The 27,802-nt window shown below is 42.3% G+C and overlaps 2 protein-coding genes across 11 annotated transcripts in view; both read right to left on the bottom strand.

Annotated features, from left to right (window-relative positions):
- Positions 1–517: 517 nt before the first annotated feature.
- FBXL3 (F-box and leucine rich repeat protein 3) lies at positions 518–20,697 on the bottom strand. Of its 2 annotated transcripts, none has more exons than XM_058186465.1 (4): positions 20,066–20,697; positions 12,687–12,809; positions 9,765–9,936; positions 518–1,841 (listed from the first exon to the last, which is right to left on the bottom strand). In XM_058186465.1, the coding sequence occupies exons 1-4, from the start codon at positions 20,459–20,461 to the stop codon at positions 1,198–1,200; spliced, it is 1,335 nt and encodes a 444-aa protein (XP_058042448.1). In that variant the 5' UTR covers positions 20,462–20,697; the 3' UTR covers positions 518–1,197. The 2 variants fall into 2 exon arrangements, with proteins under 2 accessions (XP_058042448.1, XP_058042447.1); XM_058186464.1 differs by lacking the exon at positions 518–1,841 and adding an exon at positions 7,336–8,655.
- Positions 20,698–20,821: 124 nt separating this feature from the next.
- The window catches only part of MYCBP2 (MYC binding protein 2), a 161,574-nt gene continuing 154,593 nt past the window's right edge, over positions 20,822–27,802 (bottom strand). For 5 of the 9 annotated variants that reach the window (XM_058186454.1, XM_058186456.1, XM_058186457.1 and 2 more), the window contains 5 exons: positions 24,776–24,883; positions 24,041–24,250; positions 23,115–23,222; positions 22,760–22,925; positions 20,823–21,429 (listed from right to left, as the gene is read on the bottom strand). In XM_058186454.1, coding sequence (XP_058042437.1) covers positions 21,314–21,429; positions 22,760–22,925; positions 23,115–23,222; positions 24,041–24,250; positions 24,776–24,883 — 708 coding nt within the window. In that variant the 3' untranslated portion in view covers positions 20,823–21,313. Of the gene's footprint in view, positions 21,430–22,759; positions 22,926–23,114; positions 23,223–24,040; positions 24,251–24,775; positions 24,884–27,802 lie in introns of all 9 variants that reach the window. The other 4 variants (XM_058186462.1, XM_058186459.1, XM_058186460.1 and 1 more) reach the window with 2 other exon arrangements.

Genomic DNA, 27,802 nt, shown 5'->3' with positions numbered 1-27,802 from the left:
TTCTTTTACATACAGAGCAGGATGCGGCGGGAAGGAACATCATTAACTTGTAATTTTTAAAAAAATAAATTCATTTTGGTGAAGAGTTAAAAAGCTGGTCTGTTAACGTCAGGTTTTGAAATGGGATTTAAGGTAGAGGGATGTGTTTGCACCTAAAAAGCCATTCTTTTTGTCGTCATTGCAACACCTCCAAATTGACCTTAGGTTGACTAGCAGAAGAATCAGTGCCTGAAATCAGATTGTTTTGAGTGTGTGCTGGAGTCTCATTTTCTATTAAACGAGCTAATACAGTCACTGAGGGCCCAAGCTGATCACTATCAACTTCTCGTATTAGTTGCCATTCAACCTCTGGAAGTCATAGGATTTACTCTAAAAGACCTTCACAAATGGCTTCCATTCTTAGAAAACTTGTATAGCATATTTTAAAAAGTCAGTGCTCCAAAATAATTAACACACAATTTTTAAAAAGCCCAAAATACAGGCTATGGCTCCCATTAAGCTTACCGGGCTTCAGAAATACTTTAAAACATGTTTATTATAGATGTTATTGCCCTATGATTATTACATTTTCATTTAAAAAAACTCTAGAGAGGGGGGAAAAAAGAAAGAAAATATACTGCTAATAATTTACGTACCACTAGATTTTCTGGAGAAGTTTAATAAGCAGCAAATACTTACATTTTTCACACACAAATATACCCCAGCTACTGTGTCCCAGGGCTCCATATAACATTACAGAAACACCAAACGACCCACAGTTATGATTTGGGATCTGGAATTATAAACCTGAACTTGAAGCAATTCATTGTTATATGACCTGGGTCAATGCAGCTTCCCAGATTACGTCATTAAAGTGGTATCTGCTCCTTACAAAGTCAATTTCCAAGAGCCAGGCTAAAATACTGTAATTTTTAATCAGTTTTAGAACTGCAACCTCTGAATATGTAAACACATGTCAATGTCTACATACGTTAGCATCTGTCATGTTACGACAAAAAAAAAAGAGAGCCAATGATAAAGTCACATGAACACATTTCGTTCCTCCCTGGTCACTTTTTTAACCCAGATTTTAGAAACCAGCGCTAAGGAGTAGACTGATTTTCTACAGTGCTCGAGACAGCCTAACATCACGAAGAAGCTTATTATGCTGAAGCTGCCACAAGGTTGGGCCAAGTTAAGGGCTTGCCCCCAATAGCTCTACCAGGTGGGCATCATATCTGGAAACCAAACTCTCCCAAGATGCTTGGACACTTCCCAATGAATCTGCTCCAAGCTGTACTTCTGGTCGGGGATCAAGACCTCTTCCATTATAGACAGCTGAGACAAGCGGCCACCACACATTTTCACAAACTCGACAAAGGCACTGCAGGAAACCTCACATTCTCCGAGGCCAATGGCCGACAGGTTCTTACAACGCTCGGCAATCCGGATCAACTCTTCATCCAGGGGCCGTAGTCCGTTGGCGCACACCACCAGTTCAACAAGTCGCGGACACGTCATTCCGACTCGTCCAAGGACCTCTTTGCTGACCGATCTCCCAAAATAAAGATGGGTGACCGGAGTTTCGTATCGGAAGAATGGATCAAATTCTTCTTCGTACAAGAAAAAGTACATAACCAAATTCACTTTAGGGGAATGTCTGATGAAAGCGTCCCAACTGCTTTTCTCCAGAGTGTAGAACTGCGTCTGTCCTGGGTTCTCACTGACGACGTCAATGCGCAAATGTTCCAATCGGACGTGTTTTTCAGACGACAGCGCGAGAAGGAGATCATCGCTTAACAAATGGTAGTTCAACGCCAGCTCTCGTAAGCCGTGGCACTGGTCAGCTACACAAAGGATTCCTAAGGAAAGAAAACACAATATGAATTCACCTTTGGCCTATCATAGAATAGAAACACATTACATTACACGAAATGCAAAGACTAACAAATCTGAATAATTTAGAAATAAGAATCCGGCTGAGGTTGAAAGCATTTCCTCACGTGATAAAAAAGCTGACCTGGAATTTTAATCTGGAAATTAAAATGCTAATAGAGCTAGATTTTAATCATACAGTAAAATTTCTTCAAGTTGAATATACTTTCCTATGATTCATTATAGGTAGTCCTCAAGTTAACAACCATTTGTTTGGTGACTTTTCAAAATTACAACAGCAATGGAAAAAGTGGCTTATAACCGTTTTTTACACTTATCAAAATTTTGTCACTTGGCATCTGGCATGTATTTATGACTGTTGGGGTGTCCCTGGATCCCTTTTGCGACCTTCTGACAAGCAAAGTCAATGGGGAAGCCAGATTCACTTAACAACGGTAGTATTAGCTCAACAACTGCAATAATTCACTTAACAACTGTGGCAAGAAAGGTCATAAAACGGGGCAAAATTCACTTAACAGTTGTCTTGCTTAGCAATAGAAACGTTGCCTCAATTATTGTAAGTCTAGGACGACCCGTAATTAAAGAACCTCCATCTACTTCTAGAATAAAATAACCATTCCTCCTTTGCCAGAAGCTATTAAGTCATTTTTTTAAAAATGCAGCACATTATTCAGGAAAATGTTTTGCCAGTGCCAGGAATCACGTGTTGTGGAAGTGACTAAAGCAGGGAGAGGCCTGGCAGATACGATGAAATGAACTGCACAAGAGGTGCATTTTGGCAACAGGTTGAAAAAAGAAGGAACACAACGGAAGATTTGACTGTTTCATCCAATTTCAAAAGAACTGCTGCTGAGGTATTCATTCATTCATTTAATTTTTTTTTTTTTTGATAGCTGTCCCAGAAGGACGGTGAGCGCAGCCTCTCCTTCACATCAGACTGAAATTGAGAGCACTCTCCCTCTACTGCTCAGAGCCAGGAACTGTATTTGTTACTGGAAACATGGGAAGTCCTCATTCAGCAACTGGGCTTCACAACTTAGTCATTAAGTGAAGCAGTCGCTGAGTGAAACAACTCTGCTGATGATCTTCAGCTTTCCTTTGCTTTACAGACGGCCTTCGCAGAAGCAAAAAACAGATTCCTTGCAAAGAAAAAAAAACCTCTTTTATTTACACCTTGGGAATTAATTGCATTCACCCACCAAGACTCCTGCAAGGAGTTAACTGGAACAATAGTCCTTATGAGCTTGATATGATAAATGCAAGGCTCTGAGCTGAAAATTTAGTCAGAGAGCTAGACAAACCTCAGTTCTGGCAAGGCAGCCTTTGTCCCATGAAACATACAAGGAGCAAACTTTCTAGAAATGTGAACGGTTGTCTGCTACAACCAAACCACTACCCTTTCCTCCCATTTATTCCCCAGCCAGGGAGACGCCATTCAGAGTCATTTGTTTTGCTTTCCTAGCCGTTGTTCACCTCTCCTATCTGCTCTGTGCATATGTGCATTTGGCACAGGCCTCCTGTGTTCCTCCTTTTCATCCTCACAGCTGCCTCTCTGGCTGGGAAATGCCGGACAGCCCTGGCTCCATGCCCACACAAACTGCAGAAGAAGGAGCATCTCCTGCCCCAGCCCTGGCTCTATCTGTGTCCGTCGCAGAGTATTCATCAGAGCCTTCCCCAGGCTCCAGAACTGTCCAAGTTCTTCCCCAACTCATTGTCCGAATCTGCTGACGGCTCTGCTGTCAGATGGTGGGCCACACAGAGGTTATAAATGTAAGGGCTGGTTGTAGAATTACTTTTTCATCATCATCATAATTACAAATGGTCGCTAAACAAGGCTGTCGCTAAGCAAGGATCACTTTGTACAGAATGGTAGCCGACACCGATTAAATCGTTCTTTGAGCGTTAAAAATAAATGGCTTCAAGATACTTTTAGGTTTCTGTCTTTGATATATCGGTGTTTATGATTACAAAAGCTACTGCTAAATGTGTTCAAGAGTTAAAACAATAATTGGAAGTTATTCCCCTCCACCCCCCCAAATCAGATTCTAGTCTGGTTAGAAAGGTGCACAAATTTATTACATTTCTGTACTGCTCATCTCTCTGAGGCTGTGACTTGGGGCAGCTTTATAATGCCTAGGAGTAGCTTTCTGTTCTTGTTTTTGCTAACAATCCCAATTTTTCCTCTTAAGCTAGATTAAATGAACTAAAGCAGTTTTACCCTTTATGAAATTCCATTTTAATAGCAATCGCACTTATACTTACTGGTATATACTATATTTCCTATACAGAAACAGCTGCAGAGAAGACTGAATACAGAGAATGGTACACAGGCTTTTAACACATACTTGATATTTAGTTGACTTGTTTCCCGAGATGGGTACATGTAGGATTGTAAACTTTGGCACGTGCCTGTGTAGCCATAAATTCGATATTTGGTACAGATTAACAACTGCGTTAAGTGTTCCGCCTCCCACATCCTATCTAAGAACAGAAACAAATAACAGAGTTAGAAGGGACCCTGTAGGTCATCTAGTCCAACCCCCCACCCAAGCAGGAGACCCTACACCATTTGTGACAGATGGCAGTTCAATCTCTTCTTGAACCTGACATCCAAATTTAGGAAGCTCAGCACAGCACAGCAATCCTGACCCTTGGAAAATGTGCAGTTTCTGCAGTACTTCTTGGGCAATGGTCTGTGAAGAAAAACCCGACAGCTAGAAATCTCCATCACCGTTCAGAATTTTACTCACCAGTTCTGACAACCGCAAATGCATCCTTATCTGTGGTGAATCTTGAGAGCCATGAAGAAACCTGTGTGCCTTAACCCGCTTGACAGATGCCACCGGGCACGAGGACTGCATTTCTAAGCTTTGCCAAGTCTTGACTTTTTTTTTTCCTGGCAAGAGCCCAACGGATGTGTTGGGCTTCTTTTTCAAGCTGGATAGATGTGAAGTCTATTTTTGTGGGGAAATGATTGCAAAAAACCCCAATCATTCTTTGGAAGAACATCATTCCAATGTTCTTTGGAAATATTTTTCACAATGCCTTTGTTTGTATTAAGCATCATTCCAGATTTCATGCAATTTTTATTGCATGAATGTAAAGGTAATTTTTTTTTTGTTTGATAGCTGTCCCAGAAGGACGGTGAGCGCAGCCTCTCCTTCACATCAGACTGAAATTGAGAGCACTCTCCCTCTACTGCTCAGAGCCAGGAACTGTATTTGTTACTGGAAACATGGGAAGTCCTCATTCAGCAACTGGGCTTCACAACTTAGTCATTAAGTGAAGCAGTCGCTGAGTGAAACAACTCTGCTGATGATCTTCAGCTTTCCTTTGCTTTACAGACGGCCTTCGCAGAAGCAAAAAACAGATTCCTTGCAAAGAAAAAAAAACCTCTTTTATTTACACTTTGGGAATTAATTGCATTCACCCACCAAGACTCCTGCAAGGAGTTAACTGGAACAATAGTCCTTATGAGCTCGATATGATAAATGCAAGGCTCTGAGCTGAAAATTTAGTCAGAGAGCTAGACAAACCTCAGTTCTGGCAAGGCAGCCTTTGTCCCACGAAACATACAAGGAGCAAACTTTCTAGAAATGTGAACGGTTGTGTTGTGTCTTGCCCGCCCTCAGAGCAGCCGGGGCCTTCTTACCTGCTCCCGAACACTGAGGAATGTATGCCTCCCGGCCCAAGTCCTGGCTCCATGCCCACACAAACTGCAGAAGAAGGAGCATCTCCCGGCCCCAGCCCTGGCTCCATGCCCAGGCAAACGGAGCAGCTAGACCCCTCCCCCTCCTCCACAGCATGTGAGCCTGAGGAGGGTTTATTCCCAACAGCTGCTGATTGGAGTGACCCTTGCATCAGAAGGCTGGATAGGCGGAGGCAACAGAAGGAAGGGAGGGGCAGGCCTTAATGAGTGCTGAGTCATGGAGCCACACCCCATGGCCTATATAAAGGATCTGCTTTCTGGCAGTCTCTGAGTCAGGCAAAAGTCAAACTTATCTTGCTGAAGTCACTTACTGGTCTCCTGCCTGCTCTGAGGACTTTGCTAGGACTTTGGGCAGAGCTGCAGAGGCAAGCCTGATTCGGATTTCCCTGACCCGGCAGTCAGCGGAGGAGTGGGACACGACAGGTTGTCTGCTACAACCAAACCACTACCCTTTCCTCCCATTTATTCCCCAGCCAGGGAGAGGCCATTCAGTCATTTGTTTTGCTTTCCTAGCCGTTGTTCACCTCTCCTATCTGTTCTGTGCATATGTACATTTGGCACAGGCCTCCTGTGTTCCTCCTCTTCATCCTCACAGCTGCCTCTCTGGCTGGGAAATGCCGGACAGCCCTGGCTTTATCTGTGTCCGTCGCAGAGTATTCATCAGAGCCTTCCCCAGGCTCCAGAACTGTCCGAGTTCTTCCCCAACTCATTGTCCGAATCTGCTGACAGCTCTGCTGTCAGATGGTGGGCCACACAGAGGTTATAAATGTGAGGGCTGGTTGTAGAGTTACTTTTTCTTCATCATCATAATTACAAAGGGTCGCTAAACAAGGCTGTCGCTAAGCAAGGACCACTTTGTACAGAATGGTAGCCGACACTGATTAAATCGTTCTTGAGGCTATGACTTTGGGCAGCTTTATAATGCCTGGGAGTAGCTTTCTGTTCTTGTTTTTGCTAACAATCCCAATTTTTCCTCTTAAGCTAGACTAAATGAACTAAAGCAGTTTTACCCTTTATGAAATTCCATTTTAATAGCAATCGCACTTATACTTACTGGTATATACTATATTTCCTATACAGAAACAGCTGCAGAGAAACAAGTCATCCTGCTCTGTTTGAATCCTAACCATTTTAACAAAGCTGTTTAATACAGAAAGGTAAAACCTGCTAAACCCCATTCACTTGCTGAGCCTGTTGATCCTCTTACTTATCATGAAGGTGACTGCCATGAAATTTCTTTTACATACAGAGCAGGATGCAGCGGGAAGGAACATCATTAACTTGTAATTTTTAAAAAAATAAATTCATTTTGGTGAAGAGTTAAAAAGCTGGTCTGTTAACGTCAGGTTTTGAAATGGGATTTAAGGTAGAGGGATGTGTTTGCATCTAAAAAGCCATTCTTTTTGTCGTCATTGCAACACCTCCAAATTGACCTTAGGTTGACTAGCAGAAGAATCAGTGCCTGAAATCAGATTGTTTTGAGTGTGTGCTGGAGTCTCATTTTCTATTAAACGAGCTAATACAGTCACTGAGGGCCCAAGCTGATCACTATCAACTTCTCGTATTAGTTGCCATTCAACCTCTGGAAGTCATAGGATTTACTCTAAAAGACCTTCACAAATGGCTTCCATTCTTAGAAAACTTGTATAGCATATTTTAAAAAGTCAGTGCTCCAAAATAATTAACACACAATTTTTAAAAAGCCCAAAATACAGGCTATGGCTCCCATTAAGCTTACCGGGCTTCAGAAATACTTTAAAACATGTTTATTATAGATGTTATTGCCCTATGATTATTACATTTTCATTTTAAAAAACTCTATAGAGAGGGGGGAAAAAAGAAAGAAAATATACTGCTAATAATTTACGTACCACTAGATTTTCTGGAGAAGTTTAATAAGCAGCAAATACTTACATTTTTCACACACAAATATACCCCAGCTACTGTGTCCCAGGGCTCCATATAACATTACAGAAACACCAAACGACCCACAGTTATGATTTGGGATCTGGAATTATAAACCTGAACTTGAAGCAATTCATTATTATATGACCTGGGTCAATGCAGCTTCCCAGATTACGTCATTAAAGTGGTATATGCTCCTTACAAAGTCAATTTCCAAGAGCCAGGCTAAAATACTGTAATTTTTAATCAGTTTTAGAACTGCAACCTCTGAATATGTAAACACGTCAATGTCTACATACGTTAGCATCTGTCATGTTACGACAAAAAAAAGAGCCAATGATAAAGTCATATGAACACATTTCGTTCCTCCCTGGTCACTTTTTTAACCCAGATTTTAGAAACCAGCGCTAAGGAGTAGACTGATTTTCTACAGTGCTCGAGACAGCCTAACATCACGAAGAAGCTTATTATGCTGAAGCTGCCACAAGGTTGGGCCAAGTTAAGGGCTTGCCCCCAATAGCTCTACCAGGTGGGCATCATATCTGGAAACCAAACTCTCCCAAGATGCTTGGACACTTCCCAATGAATCTGCTCCAAGCTGTACTTCTGGTCGGGGATCAAGACCTCTTCCATTATAGACAGCTGAGACAAGCGGCCACCACACATTTTCACAAACTCGACAAAGGCACTGCAGGAAACCTCACATTCTCCGAGGCCAATGGCCGACAGGTTCTTACAACGCTCGGCAATCCGGATCAACTCTTCATCCAGGGGCCGTAGTCCGTTGGCGCACACCACCAGTTCAACAAGTCGTGGACACGTCATTCCGACTCGTCCAAGGACCTCTTTGCTGACCGATCTCCCAAAATAAAGATGGGTGACCGGAGTTTCGTATCGGAAGAATGGATCAAATTCTTCTTCATACAAGAAAAAGTACATAACCAAATTCACTTTAGGGGAATGTCTGATGAAAGCGTCCCAACTGCTTTTCTCCAGAGTGTAGAACTGCGTCTGTCCTGGGTTCTCACTGACGACGTCAATGCGCAAATGTTCCAATCGGACGTGTTTTTCAGACGACAGAGCGAGAAGGAGATCATCACTTAACAAGTGGTAGTTCAAGGCCAGCTCTCGTAAGCCGTGGCACTGGTCAGCTACACAAAGGATTCCTAAGGAAAGAAAACACAATATGAATTCACCTTTGGCCTATCATAGAATAGAAACACATTACATTACACGAAATGCAAAGACTAACAAATCTGAATAATTTAGAAATAAGAATCCGGCTGAGGTTGAAAGCATTTCCTCACGTGATAAAAAAGCTGACCTGGAATTTTAATCTGGAAATTAAAACGCTAATAGAGCTAGATTTTAATCACACAGTAAAATTTCTTCAAGTTGAATATACTTTCCTATGATTCATTATAGGTAGTCCACAAGTTAACAACCATTTGTTTGGTGACTTTTCAAAATTACAACAGCAATGGAAGAAGTGGCTTATAACCGTTTTTTACACTTATGACTGTTGCAGCATCCCTGTGATATGTGATCACAATTTTGTCACTTGGCATCTGGCATGTATTTATGACTGTTGGGGTGTCCCTGGATCCCTTTTGCGACCTTCTGACAAGCAAAGTCAATGGGGAAGCCAGATTCACTTAACAACGGTAGTATTAGCTCAACAACTGCAATAATTCACTTAACAACTGTGGCAAGAAAGGTCATAAAACGGGGCAAAATTCACTTAACAATTGTCTTGCTTAGCAATAGAAATGTTGCCTCAATTATTGTAAGTCTAGGACGACCCGTAATTAAAGAACCTCCATCTACTTCTAGAATAAAATAACCATTCCTCCTTTGCCAGAAGCTATTAAGTCATTTTTTAAAAATGCAGCACATTATTCAGGAAAATGTTTTGCCAGTGCCAGGAATCACGTGTTGTGGAAGTGACTAAAGCAGGGAGAGACCTGGCAGATACGATGGAATAAACTGCACAAGAGGTGCATTTTGGCAACAGGTTGAAAAAGAAGGAACACAACGGAAGATTTGACTCTCATCCAATTTCAAAAGAACTGCTGTTGAGGTATTCATTTATTTTTTTATTTTTTTTAATAAATAACCCAGGTGGTAAACACATCTAATACTCCTTCCTCCTTTTTTTCTCCAACAACAAACTTGTGCAGATCATCCTGAATTTTTGGATATTTCCAATATAAGTTGGGTGTAAATGCTAATTCAAAATATTCATCGTATAAAAATATTCCCAAAACAAACTTACCTGCTGGAGAAACATGGGGACAACTGCTCATTTTTAAGAGTTTTAGGGTATCACTGTTGTTAGCCACCAACACCTTGAGAGATGGATCATCTACTGGCGTATCGTCTATCTTGAGTGAAGAAAGGGATTTGGAGTTTACAAACACCACAGTTAGGGCTGAAACGAAGTGTGACTGTAAAAAAGGAGAAAACATTGAAATCAAGAAACGGAAGTTAAAAATCCCATTCTAAAATGAAGTTTATCCACAGAAAATAACAGCAAACTCCAAAAAACCTCAAAGTACCGACATATTTTTCAGCTTCTCAATATATTATATTGTAATTTTTTAAAAAAATTCTGTGTTTGCTGATTAGAGTGGTATGGTGTTATAAAAATGGTTAGTACATACTATTATATAAAAGTAAGAAGTTGAGGCATCATGTTATTATTCTACTGCAGCAAAAGGAGTCAGAAGTCAATATGCTTTTTTTTTTCCTTTCCCCCCTCTAACCTACATTTTTGTCTCTTCCTCCTTTCCTTCCCTATTTTACCTTCATCTTTCTGTATATTTTGGTATTATATGTTTTGTTAAATTCATAACATTTTGAACCAAAAAAATCCAATTCTATTTAGGAATATTTATATTGAAGTCAGGAGACTTCAATAACAACAGTTAGAAAATGCTTTGGTACCTTTTTAGATGATAGCAAATTTAAAAACACATTTTATTGAGCAGTCTCTCTCTGAGACTAACTTGAGTGTGTGCACAGTTGTAAGCTTACAATTTATTTTGCATTCATCAACATAAAAAAGGAAGCAAGACACAAAGCGACAAACGTGTTAACAGAAGATTTTAAGCAAGAATTCCCAGGGCAGTAAGGCAAATGGGATGCAGTAACAGAAAAGAGAATGTTTTTTCCTCCCTGGCAGGACAGGGGCCCAATTTCTCTTCCAACCCATCTGTTCATGACACTGGATTAAATCCACAGATACCCATCTTGTGACACGAGAGACCCTGGTCTCAACCTTTTGGCCAGACTTCCACAGATGGTTTGTTCAGAACGGTGGGACTGCCATGGAGAGCCAGACCAGACCTACACCTTGGCTACTAGGAACTACAATCCAGTGCAGTCTGTAAAGAGGGAAAAATGGGATGTGAAATTATCTTGGGGCAGAATACGTGAGACCATCCTGGTCACCCATCCCAGAAGCCAGATGCAGGAGGTTTGTATTGATAGATGCCAAGAGGGCACATTGTGGGCTCTTGCTGAAAGGAGCAGGCAGGGGTGGATTCTTTTGCAGCACCACCAGGCCTTCCTGTCAGGGTGTGCCCAGAAGGTGGTGCCATGAAACCATGGTTCCACTGTACATCTAGGCTGTAGCTCAGAGCTGGCCTCCTCTGCTGGCTAACATTCATGTAAAACCATTCAGAGGTTGGGAAGAGGAGGAGGACTTCACTCCCCACCTTCCAACTTCAAGGGAGCCCTGCCCAATTATTTTAATAATGGGGTGGATGAGGGAGAATCCATTGAAATTAAATCCAGACAAACAGAAGTGCTGCAGAGAAGGACAGACATGGGACGAAGGGGAAGCTTCCCTGGATGGGGCTGACCACCTCAGGAGGAGGAGGATTCCCTGTTGGCACAGCATCATCGGGTGGCAGCAGTGGTGAGGACGGGCACCACTTATGGCATTGCCCACTTGATTGTTCCTCAGCACTAGTTTTGCAGGCCTTAGTTACAACTTCTGTTGACTACTGACTTCTTTAGTTGAAAAGGATCAGAAAAATGCTGCAACTTGGCTATTCTCTGACTGTACAGGTAGCCCTCGACTTACAACAGTTCATTTAGTGACCATTCAAAGTTACAATGGTACTGAAAAATGTGACTTATAACCATTTTTCACATTTATGACTGTTGCAGCATCTCCATGGTCCGGGATCAAAATTCAGATGCTGGGCAAATGGCATGTATTTATGATGGTTCAGTGTCCCTGAGTCACATGAAGAACTTTTTGTGACCTGCTGACAAGCAAAATCAATGGAGAAGCCAGATTTATTTAACAACTGCAGTGATTCACTCAACAATTGTGGCCAGAAAGGTGGTAAAATGGGGCAAGATTCATTTAACAAATGTCTAACACAGCGACAATAATTTGGGGGTCCATTGTGGTCGTAAGCTGAGGACTAACAGTACTGAAAGATCTAAAAATGTCTATTGAAGACAACGTGACCTTAAAGGCCCTAAACGGCTCAGAATGAGACTATGATTCCACACAATAACCTGCTTGGCAGGCAACACCCTTCTGAAAATGCCACTGCAGCCTGGAGCTCAACTACCAGGCAAATGGAAAACAGCCTTTTCCTGCATGGCTTCCAGATTTCAAATCACACGTCTGTCTCTTCCTCTCACTGTGTTTAGAAGGCAATTAAAAACTCAACATCCTTTCACAGGCCTTGACGGTTCATTAACGAGAGGTTTTATTGGGGATTTCAGTTCGAATTGTATTCATTTTGCGATTTCTACATTCTTGTCTTTTTTTATTATTATTATTATAAACTGCCTTGAGGGTCCTTTTTTTTTATAAAAAAACGGTCAGGTTATAAATCCAATCTTCAAGACGAATAGATTTGTTGCATTCTCAAGTTTTGTTCTGGCAAGATGTGAATGGTTTCTCTTTAAGGTTCACTAGCAATGGGGGAATCAGAGCTTCTGTTGGAACTGATAGCACTGACTTTTGATACAAAATTAAGGATGTGTGTTAGTTGGAAAAGGGACTACCAGACATCTTCTGATATATATATATTTGGTCACTGTGGACTAACGTGGCTCTCCCTCCTTCTCTGTGTGCTTGGAAGAGAAAGCTTGATCAGGATAGCATTGCCACAATTTGTTCCAGACTTGATGGTAACCAACCACACTGGATTAAAAATCCACTCAGTACCTTTGGTAAATCCATGAAACTCGGTCGAGCAGTGGAAATCAGTCCAAGGGTCTTTAAAGAACAATTGACAAGCTGGGATAAGATATCACAGGCAGCCTCAGCCGATTCCTTGCTGCTATCCACCTGAAGAAGAACGAAAAAACCCCAACAGGAGTCAGTGGGTAGACAGTCCCTTCAAGCACTATATACAGGTAATCCTCAAGTTACGACCACAATTGAGCCCAACATTTTGGTATCTAAATGAGATATTTGTTAAGTGAATTTTGCCCCATTTTACGTCCGTTCTTGATATGGCTGTTAATTTGAATCAACGCAGCTATTAGCTTAGTGACACAGTTGTTAAATAAATCTGGCTCCCCCATTTACTTTGCTTGTCAGAAGGTCACAAAAGGGAATCACGTGACCCCGGGACACTGCAACTGTCATGAATACAAGTCAGTTTCCAAACAACTGAATTTTGATCACGTAATCATGGGGATGCTGCAATGGTCATAAGTGACAAACAGTCATAAGTCCCTTTTTTCAGTGCTGTTATAATTTTGAGTGGTCACTAAATGAACTGTTGTAAGTCGAGGATTACTTGTACTTTGCTGTTGACTGAAAAGTATTTCAACTCCAAAAATATACTAAAAACAATAATGCTGATGTTGTTCCTGCTATGAGCCACTGGATGAGAAAAACCCTATTTTTAGGTCATACTCAGTGATGGGCTGCTGCCGGTTCGGATGAACCGGTAGTTGTTTTTTAAGCCGTGAGCATGCATGCAAATGCACACGTGAGCAAAGCACAAGTACAGAAGGCTGCACACACACAAATGAAGCGAGCGTACACGCTCACATTTTTGGTGCTGGGGCGAACAATTGTTAATTCATGTGCCCCCCACCTCTTGTCATACTGAATATGAAACATTTGGACAAAGGATGTTGCATTACTTATCACCAGGAGCAGAATCTGCAACAAAATGCCACAGGTTGTCTTCCTATTTATAACAAGCAAACAAAAAAAAAAGCACCATCCTTGCAGCCATCCTTCCAGGCAGTAACTCACTCCAAGCAGGTGTTCTCCATTATGCTGCATTTTGCTTTGTTTTCCAACCATCTCTGTTCTGAAGTATGCCAAGTCCTCTCTGAATTGTCGTGGTGTTATATGTGTACCCATGTGCATGGTGAATAATTCACAAGAATGCATTAATAATAGAACTCACATATTGAGCTCTCAAGAACTAAACGTGGAGCTGGCTATCAATGCTTTCAAGTCAAAATGTTACTTGTTGTACAGGACAACAACCAGCTCTATGGGAAACAAAACAGGAACTTGGTTTATACGCTATCATAAATCATTAATCAAGATTGTGCCTCTCATCTTTCCTTTGCCTTGCTTTCTTCGGTTATTCAGTGTTACATTGGCAAGCTGTGATTTGTGTGTGTGTGTGTGGGGGGGGTGTTCTCAAAGCTCAAACAGTGAACAACTTTAATTCCCTGTTGGCAATCCTGATTTGAACTTCAATGTGAAAGACAGCTATGTTCTCCAAAAAAGGACAAACTTGTCAAAGAACAAAAAACTAGATAAACTGATAGGCACTCATTGGACACAAATGGGGAAATGTCTCTATTGCTAGGAAAATAGAAAATACACATCCCAGCACTTTATCTTTTTAATAAAGGGGAATATTTGTAGCTCAGGGTTAAAATGAGGGGTCCTTGGTACTCCCTGAGCTTGCTAGTTTTCTTGCAGACGTTTCATTACCCAAACTAGGCAACATCATCAGTGCTAAGTCACTGTGCTAGTCTAGCACTGATGATGTTACCTGGTTTGTGTAATTGAAACAAGCAAGCTCAGAGAGCACTTGGGACTCCTCACTTTATCTTATATTCTCCCTGACTGTCCCAAAGGTGCTTTTTCAGGAGGCAACTGGACTTTGTTTTTTCTTTGAAGACATTTTGCTTCTCATCCAAGAAGCTTCTTCAGCTTTGATAGGATAGTGGGGAATAGAAGGATGACCTGGATGACTGAGAATCTCTACGGACTCCCTGACTCTTTTCTATGCCTTCATGTAGAATAGGATGGAACATCTGTACTACTTTTTTTTTTTGTTGGATCTGCAAGATCATTGGGATTTCAGAGTTTCCCTCACTCAGAAACTTCAGACATTTTAAAGGTTAAGTGTATTTTGGACGTGCTCACTGTCTAAGCCTGATCATTATCCATCAGACTGGGGCACCAACAGTTTTCACTCAGCAGGCAATTGCCTAGGAAGAAAATCTGTTCCCCTTCCTTCCACTCAGCGCTCGCCTCAATGGGCATTAACCTTCACCAAGTTTACACATTCATCCCTGTAGCTCTTCTTTCGTATCAGCAGGTCATTATTTAAAACATAAACTGCAGGATTGTCTACACCAAAATCAAAGCAGGTGGGAAAGCAGATCCAACCATCCAGCAGCTCCTGCCTTCTGGAATCTCATCCTGTCCAAGTTGTGTGGCTACAGGAAGAAAAGGCTCATAAGAGCAGCTTGCAATTTGCTAGGTTTGAAAACTCTTAATAGGGCATTTGGGAGCTTCCCTTCTTTAGCTGGAAATTTACCCATATATCAGGGTATCTGAACATTCCAGGAGTTAATTGAAAATGCAACCAGATCTTGATTTCTTACTAGATCTGGAAATTCCAGTTATTCAAAAAGCAACCTTCCTACCAATCATTCCAAATCTGTTCTCAAACTTTCAATCCCATGCTTGGATCCACCTAGCTTCCAAACAGCTTTACCTTTACCTTTTAAAGTATCAAGATTGCCATTTCAACATTCCTTTGTCCAGGAAGTAATCTACATATCAAGCTGACAAAACAATAGAGTACAAAGATAGGAGGATGGGTTAGAGTCCTAACAAGTCTTGAAGCGATATTCTCAGATCTGATTACTGTGGGAAAAAGTATATTTCATCTCCACATATGTCTCTGAGATGGAATCCTGTCAAATAATGCTGCTATTCACTGGTTCCCTATCTGGAGTCTACAAATGCCTCCATCAGAACCTTCATATTTAATCTCATTACTACCACGAAGGGCAGTTTTTTTTGTGGCATCAACCCCTTTCTTCTCAGGTGGAAACTACCTAACAAGATCTCATTCACAAACTAAACTCACCTTTTCATGTGGAATACAAATCATTCCTTCCTCTTTCTGTTCAAAACCTTCCTGGAAAACTCATGGCACAGACTGGCTATTCACAGGGTGCTTCACATTTCTATTTAGAATTTTTGTCACTTTTCACCCAACCTCCTTAGGGCCCAAGATGTCTAATTCTACTTTAGTATGCTGGTTTAGAGTCTGCTACTTTCTGGCTTATGAGCTTTAAAAGCTGTCTGGTTTATTACATCAATCTTCTGACTAGTGCCGGTCTTGCAAAAACCTTCTGCTATTAAAAGGTGTTAGAAGATGGATTCCTAGGCGTTTGCTGAGGCTTTCCGCAGGAATTTCACAACTGGTGGTTTCTCTACATGCCATCTGGCATACATGTACTTCAACTAAAATGACCCCATGTAATTACTGAATTTGGTACAACCAACTATACTGCCCCAACCAGAAAAGAAACACCAGAAGACATCTTCCTGTTTGACTAGAAGGAAGCATCCATCCTCTGGAAAATATATTTGTTGGGAGAGAGGAGAATGGTATTTTTGTGTCAGGTTCTGAGGCCCTTTGTCCTGTTTTCATTTTTTAAAAATTAGACTTACGAGCAACTCTATAGTTGTTTTAGCTCCTTAAGCCTTTACCATGATAGAAACTGGAAGGAATTGGAATTAGATGGGGTAAAAACAGGATTTTCTATTGTCCTGGAAAACACAAAAGACTAATTCACTGTGTAGATGTCTTCTTCACACCCAGAGGAAATATTGAGCAAATATTTAACATCCCTCCTCAGGTTCAGCATAAATGTAAAAATAATTTAATAACTACCTGTTGTGCTCTTGGTCTACTCTCTATTAGTTCCTTTTTTAAAATTATGACTCACAGCACATAATTAAGATTATAAAAAAATTAAAAGGTTGAGTAATCATTTTGTTTTAAATAAAGTAGTTAACATACCCAACCGAACACCCGAATACAGATGCCTAAGACACAATTAGAACTTAAAAATAACTTGCAACCAAACAAAATATATTCCATTCCATTCTCTTATTCTATTTCTTTCCTATCCTATCCTATCCTATCCTATCCTATCCTATCCTATCCTATCCTATCCTATCCTATCCATCCCATCTCATCCTTCCTTAACCTATCCATTCCTGTTGTATCTTTCCCTTCCCTACCCTACCCTATTCTTTCTTACACAAATCATTATTGGATTATAAAAATGTGCATCAACTCACAAACCAGGGCTGGGGAATTTTATTTCTACATGTAGCCCACAGATCATCCTGCTGAAATCAATCCACAAAGATAAAATATTTTGTCAGCAATTTTAAGCCTTTTCCTTGCAGCTGCTGGGAAATTTTAAAGATGGAGCTGGGCATTCTTAGCCAATCAAAAACTGTATCCCCACCCCAGGCATAGACAAAAAATTTAGCTGTCCCTCTCTTGGTGTCTTAGAACATGACCAGGTAGGCTTCAGTGTTTCGCCATAAAACTGAGGGATCAAGTTGAAACCTCAGAATTTCAAAGCATCCCTATCCATCTCAGACTAAATGGTTGAACTCCTGAACTCATCAGTTGATTAATTTCACAATCAGCTAGTCTGCCAGCCTCTTATAATTTCATGAGGGAAGGTCCAATATATTTAGAGGTGGTTCTGCTCCCTTCTCAGCAGGCTGTTCCAAATATCCCATGAGAGAGCATATGTTGAGCCCTAGGCTACCCTAAGGTGGATGCTACTGGGACACTATTCCAGATGTGGCCAAACCATGGAGCAGCACAATAGTATCACAGCATTGAACATTTTATTTTTTTAAGTTCCAGCTTTTGGATTAAAAATGTTTTCATGTCAGGGTCAAAATAGCCCTGCAAATAAGGTATTTTCCAGATTTTAACATATTATCCATTAAAAAATTAACACAAAGTTTGTGTAAGCACTCCCAAGGTAATCACACATGATCAGTGTGTGGGTGGGGCTAATAAAACATTCAATAGTCAGCTGTTTTTGCCATTTGTGTTAACCCTCGCTCTGTTTTGCTTGCTGCCATTTTTCTGTGCCTGCTTCCTTAACCACCAAAGGAAGAGAGTGATTTCCTCAACAAAAGGGGCTGATAAGATCCGGTTTTCTAGGAAAAGATATTGTGGAAAGGTTTAGCAAAGGTATTTTCTTCCTACCAAGGAAGAAAATACTGAGTTGAGTTTATCTGAGTTTATCTGAGTTGGAGGCCTGATATTATTCTATGCCATCCAAATGCACTATAACCATCCTTCCTGATTGGCAGAAGCTGGAATCGAAAGTTTGCCAGGTTTTCAAATTTACTTTCCTGAAAACCAGAATATTGCAAGTCCAGGTTTGAACTTGGCTAAATCTCAGGCAAATTTCTGCTTTTAGCTAACGAGCTACAGCCTCATTAAGCCTTTCATGTATCTTACTAGATTGTGCAAATAATAATCTTATTGACAGATGCCTGCATCACCATGGACTATCCAGCTTCATGGGAATGAGTGGCAAAGCCTTTAACCCTGGTTAACCTGGTTACACGATCCCACTGACTGATTCTTTTCTCCTCAATTACACTCTGTGGAACACTCTCCCCATGTTTTGCCTCTCGCTGCTCTGTTGAGTAGCTGGCTTGCTTGGAAGTTCCCACTATCCCATCTCTCTTTTGCCTGCATGTTGTTTTGCAGATTTTGTTCCATCTGTTAATTCCTTCTCAGAGACTATCATTCTTACTCCTGGTCACTATTTGTATTTTTCAAAACATCTCAGGAGCACCAATTTCACCTGCTATCAAGCCATGTTTATTTCAGTCTGTCTTAAACTGCCCAAGAATTTAAAGTTTCAGTACTGTGGTTAGCTTTTCAGTACTGTGGTTAGCGTCATCCCCAAAAACAGATATCTCCTGTTGTTATCTGAAGATAAATACCCAGAGTGAGGACCTGTCTGTTCTCCAGGTCTGTGATCAAGTTTTATATTTACTCCACCAAGATTGAATTCGTCCACACTTAGTCCATCGCTTAGTCCTTCCATTTCTCCCCATTCTGCTATTTCTTTCACCTGCCTTCTAACCACCTTGGACCAGCTCCTGCAATTCTCCTTCAATCCTCTCTCTACCTGTGCCGTCCATCACCCACAGAAGGGCTGAAGGGAGTTGCCAGGCTCCCAACTCCAACTGAGAAAGGGAGGCCTGTGTGTGGTTGGTTATCTAGGGCAAACACCTCAGGATGCTACCCCATTTTCAATGCAGAGAAGACATGCTGACTACAGGCTGCGAAGCCCCCTCCTTCCCTCAATGACTCCCATTCAGCAGGAACAATCTATTGCTTCCAGTGAGCAAAACCCCCTTTTCCATCTGCTGACATTTTCTGCCCTCTGCTGTCGGAACTCAGGCTCTGTATCCATCTGACACCGATCTGTGAAAATCAACCCAGATTCTGACTGAACTGGATTTGGAAGACATATTGTTCAATTCAGTGGCACGGCAATTCAACCAGGGCAGCTCTCAGATTCAGAGAGGAAAACAATTCATCTGCAGAGCAGAGTGAGGAAATGTGGAAACATTTCTGAATTGGTCAGAGAGGGCAGCGCAGAAACCATAGGCTTTCAGAGGACATAATCCCTACTGATTACAACAGGATACAGCAGAATAACAAGAGCTGGAAAGGGACCTTGGAGGTCTTGTAGTCCAACCCCCTGTTCGAGCAGGAGACCCTATGCCATTTGAGACAAGGTGGGTGCCCCGGTCTCTTCTTAAAAGCCTCCAGTGATGGAGCACCCACAACTTCTGGAGGCACGTAGTTCCACAGGTTAATTGTCCTCATTATTAGGAAATTTCTCCTTAGTTCTAGGTTTCTTCTCTCGTTGGTTAGTTTTCATCCATTGTTTCTTGTCTTACCTTCAGGTGTTTTGGAATATAGGTTGACCCCCCCTCCTTCCTTTGTGGCAGCCCCTTAAATATTGGAATGCAGCTATCATGTCCCCCCCACTTCCTTGTTTTCTTTAGACTAGACCAGGGGTCTCCAACCTTGGCAACTTTAAGACTTGTGGACTTCAACTCTCAGAATTCCTCAGCAAAGCTGGCTGAGGAACTCTGGGAGTTGAAGTCCACAAGTCTTAAAGTTGCCAAGGTTGGAGACCCCTGGTCTAGACAAGGAATCCCACTCCTACATTCCGGCGACCTGAAATCCCTGGGCCCGCCGGGCCAGCAAGAAGAAGAACCCGGGGCGACCGGCCAACCTGGCTCTCGCTCACCTTGAAGCTGACGTACTGCAGGTGCCCGGCGTGTCGCTTGAGGATCTGCTTGATGAGCTCCGGGTGGGTGGCTCTGGCGCCGGGCTGGCTCAGCTCGAACTCGAAGCGGCGCCACAGCTCCGGCAGGTGGAAAACCCGCTGCCAGCCGCGGCAGACCTGCGAGGCCCGCGCGCGGTCCACCAACGGCAGGTGCTGGAAGACGCGTAGCAGCACCTCCGGCAATAACGAGGCCCAATCCGGGCCGGGAAGATCCCGTCGTTTGCTTACTCCTTTGTGATCGCCCGTTCGCTCTCCTACCGCCTCCCGTTTCATGCTGCCGGGGTCGTCTCGACGACGGCAGCGGCGGAGACCCGAAGAAAGGCCTCGAGGGCCGCCGCCCCTTTGCCTAGTCGCCATGGCAACGCCCCCCCCCCTTTCCTCCCTAACCGACGGCTTTAACCCGGGCCCGGGCGTCGCGGTCTCGGCTGCCTCCTTCTCTTCCCGCGGCCCATGGAGGGGGGGATGGAGACCCGCGTTTGTCTCAACCAGGCCGCCGCCGCGAGTGTCTCCCTCCCAACGCCTCTTGAGTTCTCGACCGCGTTCGCCGCCTTGTTTACTTCGCGCCGGTCAAGATGGCGCGACACAGCGCATGCGCGGCCCGGGCCCTTCCATTCCCTTCCCTCCATTTTTTTTCCACCCGCCCCCCCCCCTCATCAGCCCGACAAGAATTCTCCTCAGGAGTCTCCGGTAGGAAAAGGCCCCGCGTGGCTTTATTGAGGCTACATTCCCTTCGGCGGCGCTTGCTGGGCGGGGAGGCGCCTTTTCGGAAGTGCACTTCGGCCAGACGGCGCCCCACAAAAAAAAATTGGGAGGAAGGAAGCCGCCGTTATACAATCCAGGACTTCTGAGGCGGAACAGACACGGACACGGCTATATATATATAATACCTATATACATAGGTATTATATATAAGTATTATATATATATATAAATCTATACAACGCGTTCGAGACTGGTTACATCGAAAACGCCCCGCCGCTGTTTATCGGCCTCCCGCCCTGCCCAGCCACTGTCCGGCATTCAGGAGGATGAAGAGGAGGAGGAGGAAGAGGCGAAGTCAGCGGCCTCCGGAGTCCCTGCTCGGCGAGGCTCGAGGGGGGGCGGATGCGCAGCGCGGCCGCATGCAAAGCGCCTGAGGCGGGCCCGGCCCCGGCGCCGTGCTGGCCAAATGGTCCCCGGCCTGGATTCCGACGTTCGGCTGAGAGGCGGCTAGAAAGTGTGCGCGTTTCTGCAGACGCCGCAGCCCAGCGCGAACTCCTCGCCCGTGGGAGGGTGGACGACGTGGAGCGGACACTCGGCCCCTTCCAGCTGCTTGCTCTTGGGACCTGCAAGAGAAGCCAAGGCCGGCCGTCAAGCCCCGGGTTCCCGGTCTGGGTTGCCTCCCCACACCCCGCGATCCCGTCTGGGCTTCTTCCCTCTGTCTGGCTCAAACCAGCTACGCCTTGAAAGCCCCTTTTGACAAAGTGTAATAATCATAACAATAACCTTTATTGTCACTGCACACAACATATGTACAATGAGATTGGTGGAGCTCCCTCACAATACAACCCGCAGTGAAGACAGAAAATCCCTAACTAACCCAATAAATCTTATTAACACACATCCAGCCCTATTGCACTAGTGTGAACATGTTACAGGTTGCGCAGGCCCTGAAAGTCCATCCTGCTAAGTAGTTAATGTTATTTGCAATTCAGGAGGACAAGGGTGAAGGATTATTTTCTTTCTTTAATTATTATTTAGGTTTATTTTTATATGTTTATAATTTGTATTTGTATATTCAAATTTGTATAATTTATGATACAATAGTATAATTATAAATAATAGCTATTATTTATTATAAGCCGCCCAGAGTTATCCCGTGGTAAGATAAATGGCCAATACATTTTGTAAATAATAAAAATAAAGGGCTTTTATGCCCTTTGGTTTTGTGATCCTAACTTTACAAGCTGTTTTTCTGAGTCCCTAATACAGGTAGTCCTTGACTTGTACTTGAACAGTTCTTTAGTGACTGATCAAAGTGAACAACAAAAAAAATGTGACTTCTGACCATTTTTCTGGCATCCCCATGGACACATGATCGAAATTGATTTGCTTGGCAACTGACTCATATTTATGACGGTTGCCGTGTCCTGGGATCATTTTTTGCAACCTTCTGTTAACCAAAGTTAATGGGGAAGCCAGGTTCATTTAACAACCTTGTTACCAAACAACTGGACAGTGATTCATTTAACTGTGACAAGAAAGGTTATAAAATGGGGCATAACTCAACCAATGTCTCACTTTGCAACAGAATTTTGTGGTTGTAAGTGGAGGGCTACCTGTATGCATGTTTGCTGGGATTTAATCACGTTTTCCTCTAAATTCTGCATGGCCTGGTGTAGTTATACCACAAAGACTACAAAATGAGCCCTCTAATGCCGTGGAACAACTAGACAACTGCAACTGACTTTGTTTCATAAGCCTATTATTATTTTTTCTTTTCACAATGAATGAATTTTTACATTTCATGATCTATCATGAAATTCTTAGGGAACGTTAAGTTCCTTTTGAAGCTTCTAAACCTCATCTGGAAGACCACCAATGTAACTGGCAATGATCAAAGACAACTCACCAACTACCCAGAAATATAATTCAATGGCACTTTAAAACATTTACCTGCAGGGCAGTGAGGAAGTTCCTCTTTCGGAATACTTGTCATTCTCTGGAAATCATCATGACAAGCGTTGCAAAAATGGGTGGTCCCGAAGCAAAAGAAAACAGCCACCGAACAACAGTAGCGGCATTTGTACTCTAGAAAATCTGTACCATGTTTGGGACACATCTGTGGGGGGGAAAGGAAAAAAAAAGCACAGCTTAAGCTGAAGAGTGAACAGTGACACTGATTTAAGATCTATGAAGATGCATGCAATGGGGAATTCTGGGAGTTGAAGTCCACAAATTGCCAAAGTTAGGAGACCCCTGACCTATTGGACACGTCCCCAAAATGGCAGAAGGCAAATGCTTCACTTACCTGAGCTCTTGATACATCGGAACAGGCACCGCAGATGAGTTCCCGGGGGTCATAATCATCTCCTTGTCCAGCTTCAGCATCACAACGGGCTTCTCCACCAAAGTAAGCCTGGAGGAAGAAAAACCAAGAAGAAACGCTGAGCGCCATCACACCAACTTCCAGAAAAATCAGTGAAACAATAACAGGCTTCCTGTGATGTCTTATTTACATCATTTTGTATTTCCAGCTTTTCTCTGCTTCAGGGAAGAAAAACAAAGCAAGGGCAGTATGAATGAAGGGCTTTCATTAGGATCCGATACGAAAACATTTTTGTTTCAAAACTCTGTTTTGAAGGGATCTCTTACGAAATTGGGCCAGTAATGAACTATAAAGGTGTCATGCTTTTGAAGCAAATACTTTCAACATTGGTAATAATGGAAAGTTATACCTATTACATGTGAAACATGTGAATCAAATAATAGGACATTGGGATATATCCATTTGAAAAAAACGTCCTCATTCCAAATGTATTTCAAGTATGTGTGATTCTGTGGCAGCAAAGCTTCTGGGAGTAACTGGATGAACCACCTTCAAGTCTGCTATAGGAGGACCTTGGGTGGGCTAAGCTACTAAGGCAGCTGAAAACATCTGGAGAAAAGCAAAGAAAAGCAAAAGGCCTTAGGAAGTGAAAAGATACTGAATAAAGGAAGAGAGTGAGAAAGGCCATTTGTAACAATGCAAGAAAATTTAGAAAATAAAGGGGAAAGAAAAAAGGTTCTTGAAAGCAAGAGTTTGTAAACTGAAAGTTGAGAAGTAAGTCACCCCACTGTGTTAAGTTGAACGTCATTACTAAAACACTAATAGTTCAACTCTCCCATTTTCGTGAGATAGCTGGATTGAAAAAAATACATTGTCCACCATGTCCATCATCTGAACCTGGATCATACCTTCTTGCATTTGTAGCAAACATAATATGCATATCTGTTCATGGCAAAACCAGCAGGGTCATTATAAAACCGAACTCCGGGTGTTGTGATGGCTTCACTCTTGTGCAGCCCTTCATATTCCAGCCTCATTAGGGCTTTCCTCTTCACATCCTCATAAAGTTCCTTGATTGGATCAAGTAGATCCTTTAATACCGCATGGTTTATTTTGTTCTGTTGGGTTAAAAAGAAAGAAGCAGTAAGCCACAAATCACAGTTTACTGAGCCCCCCCCCCCCCAAAAAAAAAGAGGAAAGACAACACAGGCCAAAGCAATTAGGAGCGGAATTTTGGTTGCCATCAATTGTGGCACTCATGTAATAGGACCCAATTATGACCATTGTTAAGCAAATCACGTGGTCTTCGGTGCAAACTCCCTAATGGGCATTCCCCTGTTAGAAATTGGCAAAAACTTCACAAATTGCAGTCCCATGACTATGGGACGTGCAACCAGTCATAAATAGGAGCCGGTTGCCAAACATCCAAAATATGGAATAGAAGTAAAGTAAATATTGTAGTTAAACATAAGGAAAACATTTGGAGGTAATTGATCACTATTGAAAACCAATGGAAAACATGCAATTTTCTTCTTCCAAAACTCAGATTTCTAATTCATTATCAATTGATAATAATGACAGAAGTGATTCCTTTAATGTAAATTATGGGGTGCATAAAAGAAGTTCTTGGCTCTGTAACTTACCTTGCAGATGGGGCAGGACATGAACCCAAAAGTAATGCGGGGGCCAAGCCATCTGTTTTCTAGAACCCGGCAGCAGCATTGCAGGTGGAATATATGGCTACAGTCCAGCTGCAGAAAGTAAGAAGTATGAATAAATTTGTACTGATATTTCTTGATAGAGCCACCAAATAACTTTTCCTAACTGCAAGTTTTTTCACAACTATCTTAACTGTTCATAACTTAACAGCTATGTTTTGTTGAAAAATCAAAGGGGTCTGATTTCCACGTTACATCAACCCTGATTTGGAATTCATGATAAGCAGGTTTAGTGTCATATCAGACCCCAATTCTTTGAGTCCCCTGAAATAACCATCCAGAACCAGCATGTTGGACAATTTAAGCACAGTGAACTCGAGCTTGTGATAAGGAAAGTGGTGGCTAATACGTATGAGTAGAATCGGTTGGAAAGAAAGGAAAATGATGTGCTTGTGTGCTCTGTGTTTAACCAAGATGGATGCTAACCATTATTTTTGACTTTAATCCGGTAAAACCATATTTTGGCTAGAATCTGGACTCTGAAGAGGTACACAGCGCAGTCCCTTCTAGCAGTGGTGAAATCCAAATTTTTTTACTACCGGTTATGTGGTGTGGCTTGGTGGGCATAGCAGGGGAAGGATACTGCAAAATCCCCATTCCCTCCCCACTCCTGGGGAAACGATATTGCAAAATCTCCATTTCCACCCCACTCTGGGGCCAGCCAGAGGTAGTATTTGCCAGTTCTCCAAACTACTCAAAATTTCCACTCCTGGTTCTCTGTACTGCTCAAAATTTCTGCTACCGGTTCTCCAGAACGTGTCAGAACCTGCTGGATTTTACCCCTGTCTACAGGTACCTTTCTCACTTCCCAATGAAAGTGGTAGTTCCTTTAATCCCACTTCAAGCTTTATTTTCACATTGCTTTTTTACACCTAATTCAGGATTAAAATGATAGAAGTGGAATATTGAAATATGATGGAAAAAAATTAATCTGATGATGATCCTGGGGGAAAACACAATGGACCCTATTAAACCAGGCTTGGAAGCTGATCAGCACAGTGGTGCATGTATCCTCTCTGATTTAATGGAACTTGGCTTGAGCTGCTGCACCACGTCTGCAGTTGGCAGCAGCTTCACTGGTGCCCTCACCACTCTTAGAGTGAATCAAGAGGATGAATCAATGCCCTGCTACCCTTGTAGTGAATCAAGAGAAGGGTTGGCTGGAGGATCAGAGGAAAACTGCCTTCTCCTTTCTATCAAATCTGTTCAGGTGGTCCCTGCTAGGCAGAGCTTGGCTGTAACTAGAGCACTGCACACCAGAACAACTAGACACAAGAACAGTTTTTTCCCGAAGGCCATCACTCTGCTAAACAAATAATTCCCTCAACACTGTCAAGACTATTTACTGAATCTGCACTACTATTAATCGTTTCATAGTTCCCATCGCCAATCTCTTTCCACTTATGACTGTATGACTATAACTTGTTGCTGGCAATCCTTATGATTTATATTGATATATTGATCATCAATTGTGTTGTAAATGTTGTACCTTGATGAACGTATCTTTTCTTTTATGTACACTGAGAGCATATGCACCAAGACAAATTCCTTCTGTGTCCAATCACACTTGGCCAATAAAAAATTCTATTCTATTCTATTCTATTCTAACTTATGGTCAGCCTTCAATGGATTTCTGCTCACAAAATCCATCTTAGCAGTGGTTTGTGTTATTTCCCCTAGCTAGGCAACTTCCTAGCTCTGATGGCTGAGCACCAATTTGGCACATCTGACCCAAAGCGAGTGATATTCGTCTCTCAATTTCTTCTCCTCTTGTCATTTTCCAACCCCAGATGGCTCTAGAGGAAGTGTCAATTCTGCTTTCAGTTCCCTATAAGGAGCCCTGGGAAAGGACCTTCAAGCCCAGTCAGGCCTAGGGTCCCTGGTACCTCCTGCAGAGCCCTGCCATGAAACCACTGGGTCCCCAAATGGTGATTCCAGCATGTGATCTCAGCCACCCAGGGTAATTTTGGTTCGGAGAAGTGAACAGGTCTCTTTAAATTCCCATTAGCCTGTGCGCACAGCTATTTTATCCTTTCTGGGCATCGTGCTGCTGGTAATCAGTGCTCACATTTACATGAAGTTTGGCAAACTCAGTTGAGAGAAACAGAATTATTCCTGTAAAGAATAAGAGCCTTGGTGACTCCATATCTACGCCTCCCATGACCTAAGCTAAACCTGAGCTAATTAGCTGTGTAAGGCATTAAGATAAGGAAGTGTGTATGACACCTTTTCTGAGAAAACAAAGCCATAAACTTGGTTAGTACATTCTGAGTTGGGTCAGGCTGACCGAAGTTCATTTAACAGTAGGAAAGATGCTGACATGTTCCAATTAATTGTTTTATTAAGGACATGTGGAAAGGGGATATCGAATTTGGGAATATGTTGCTAAATAATCCAAAAACTTAATGTAACGTCCGATAAACAGTGATAAGAGAAGGCGTTTGGGGTGTTTTGTTTTGCTGATTGTTCTAAAATGTATTTAAACCATGTATTCGGACCTGTAAGATGTTCTTTCTCTTTCTTGAGAGAACCCTTTTGCAAAAACACATGAGAGATATGTACGTCTCTGTAATAAATCTGCTTTATAATTGTTCATGGTCTCCGCACTACTTTCCATGAGATTGTGTTTTTTTTAAATCACTCATCAGTTCTTGTCAAAAAGGTGATGTTGCAAAGAAATGGAATCCCCAGAGATCCTCAGTTCTAATTCAAGGTCCCTTGGCACTTATTTTAAATATTTCAAATGCTTATTCTTCATGCCAAAAAGAATATTCATTTTAAATCTTGAACATCAATTGTGCCAGAGTCCAGTTAAACCCCAGTAAGACAACCGATAGTTTTGATACATAGAAGCGTATGAATATCACCAATACTTCTAGAAGAAATAGGAGAGCTGAACCTCTCTGCCCAGACTTGGTGGGACCCAGGGGTTAGTGTTAAGAGAGCAGCCCA

This window comes from Ahaetulla prasina, chromosome 5 (assembly GCF_028640845.1).
Source record: "Ahaetulla prasina isolate Xishuangbanna chromosome 5, ASM2864084v1, whole genome shotgun sequence".
Lineage (NCBI taxonomy): Eukaryota > Metazoa > Chordata > Lepidosauria > Squamata > Colubridae > Ahaetulla > Ahaetulla prasina.
This window is presented reverse-complemented; position numbering and strand designations above follow the sequence as displayed.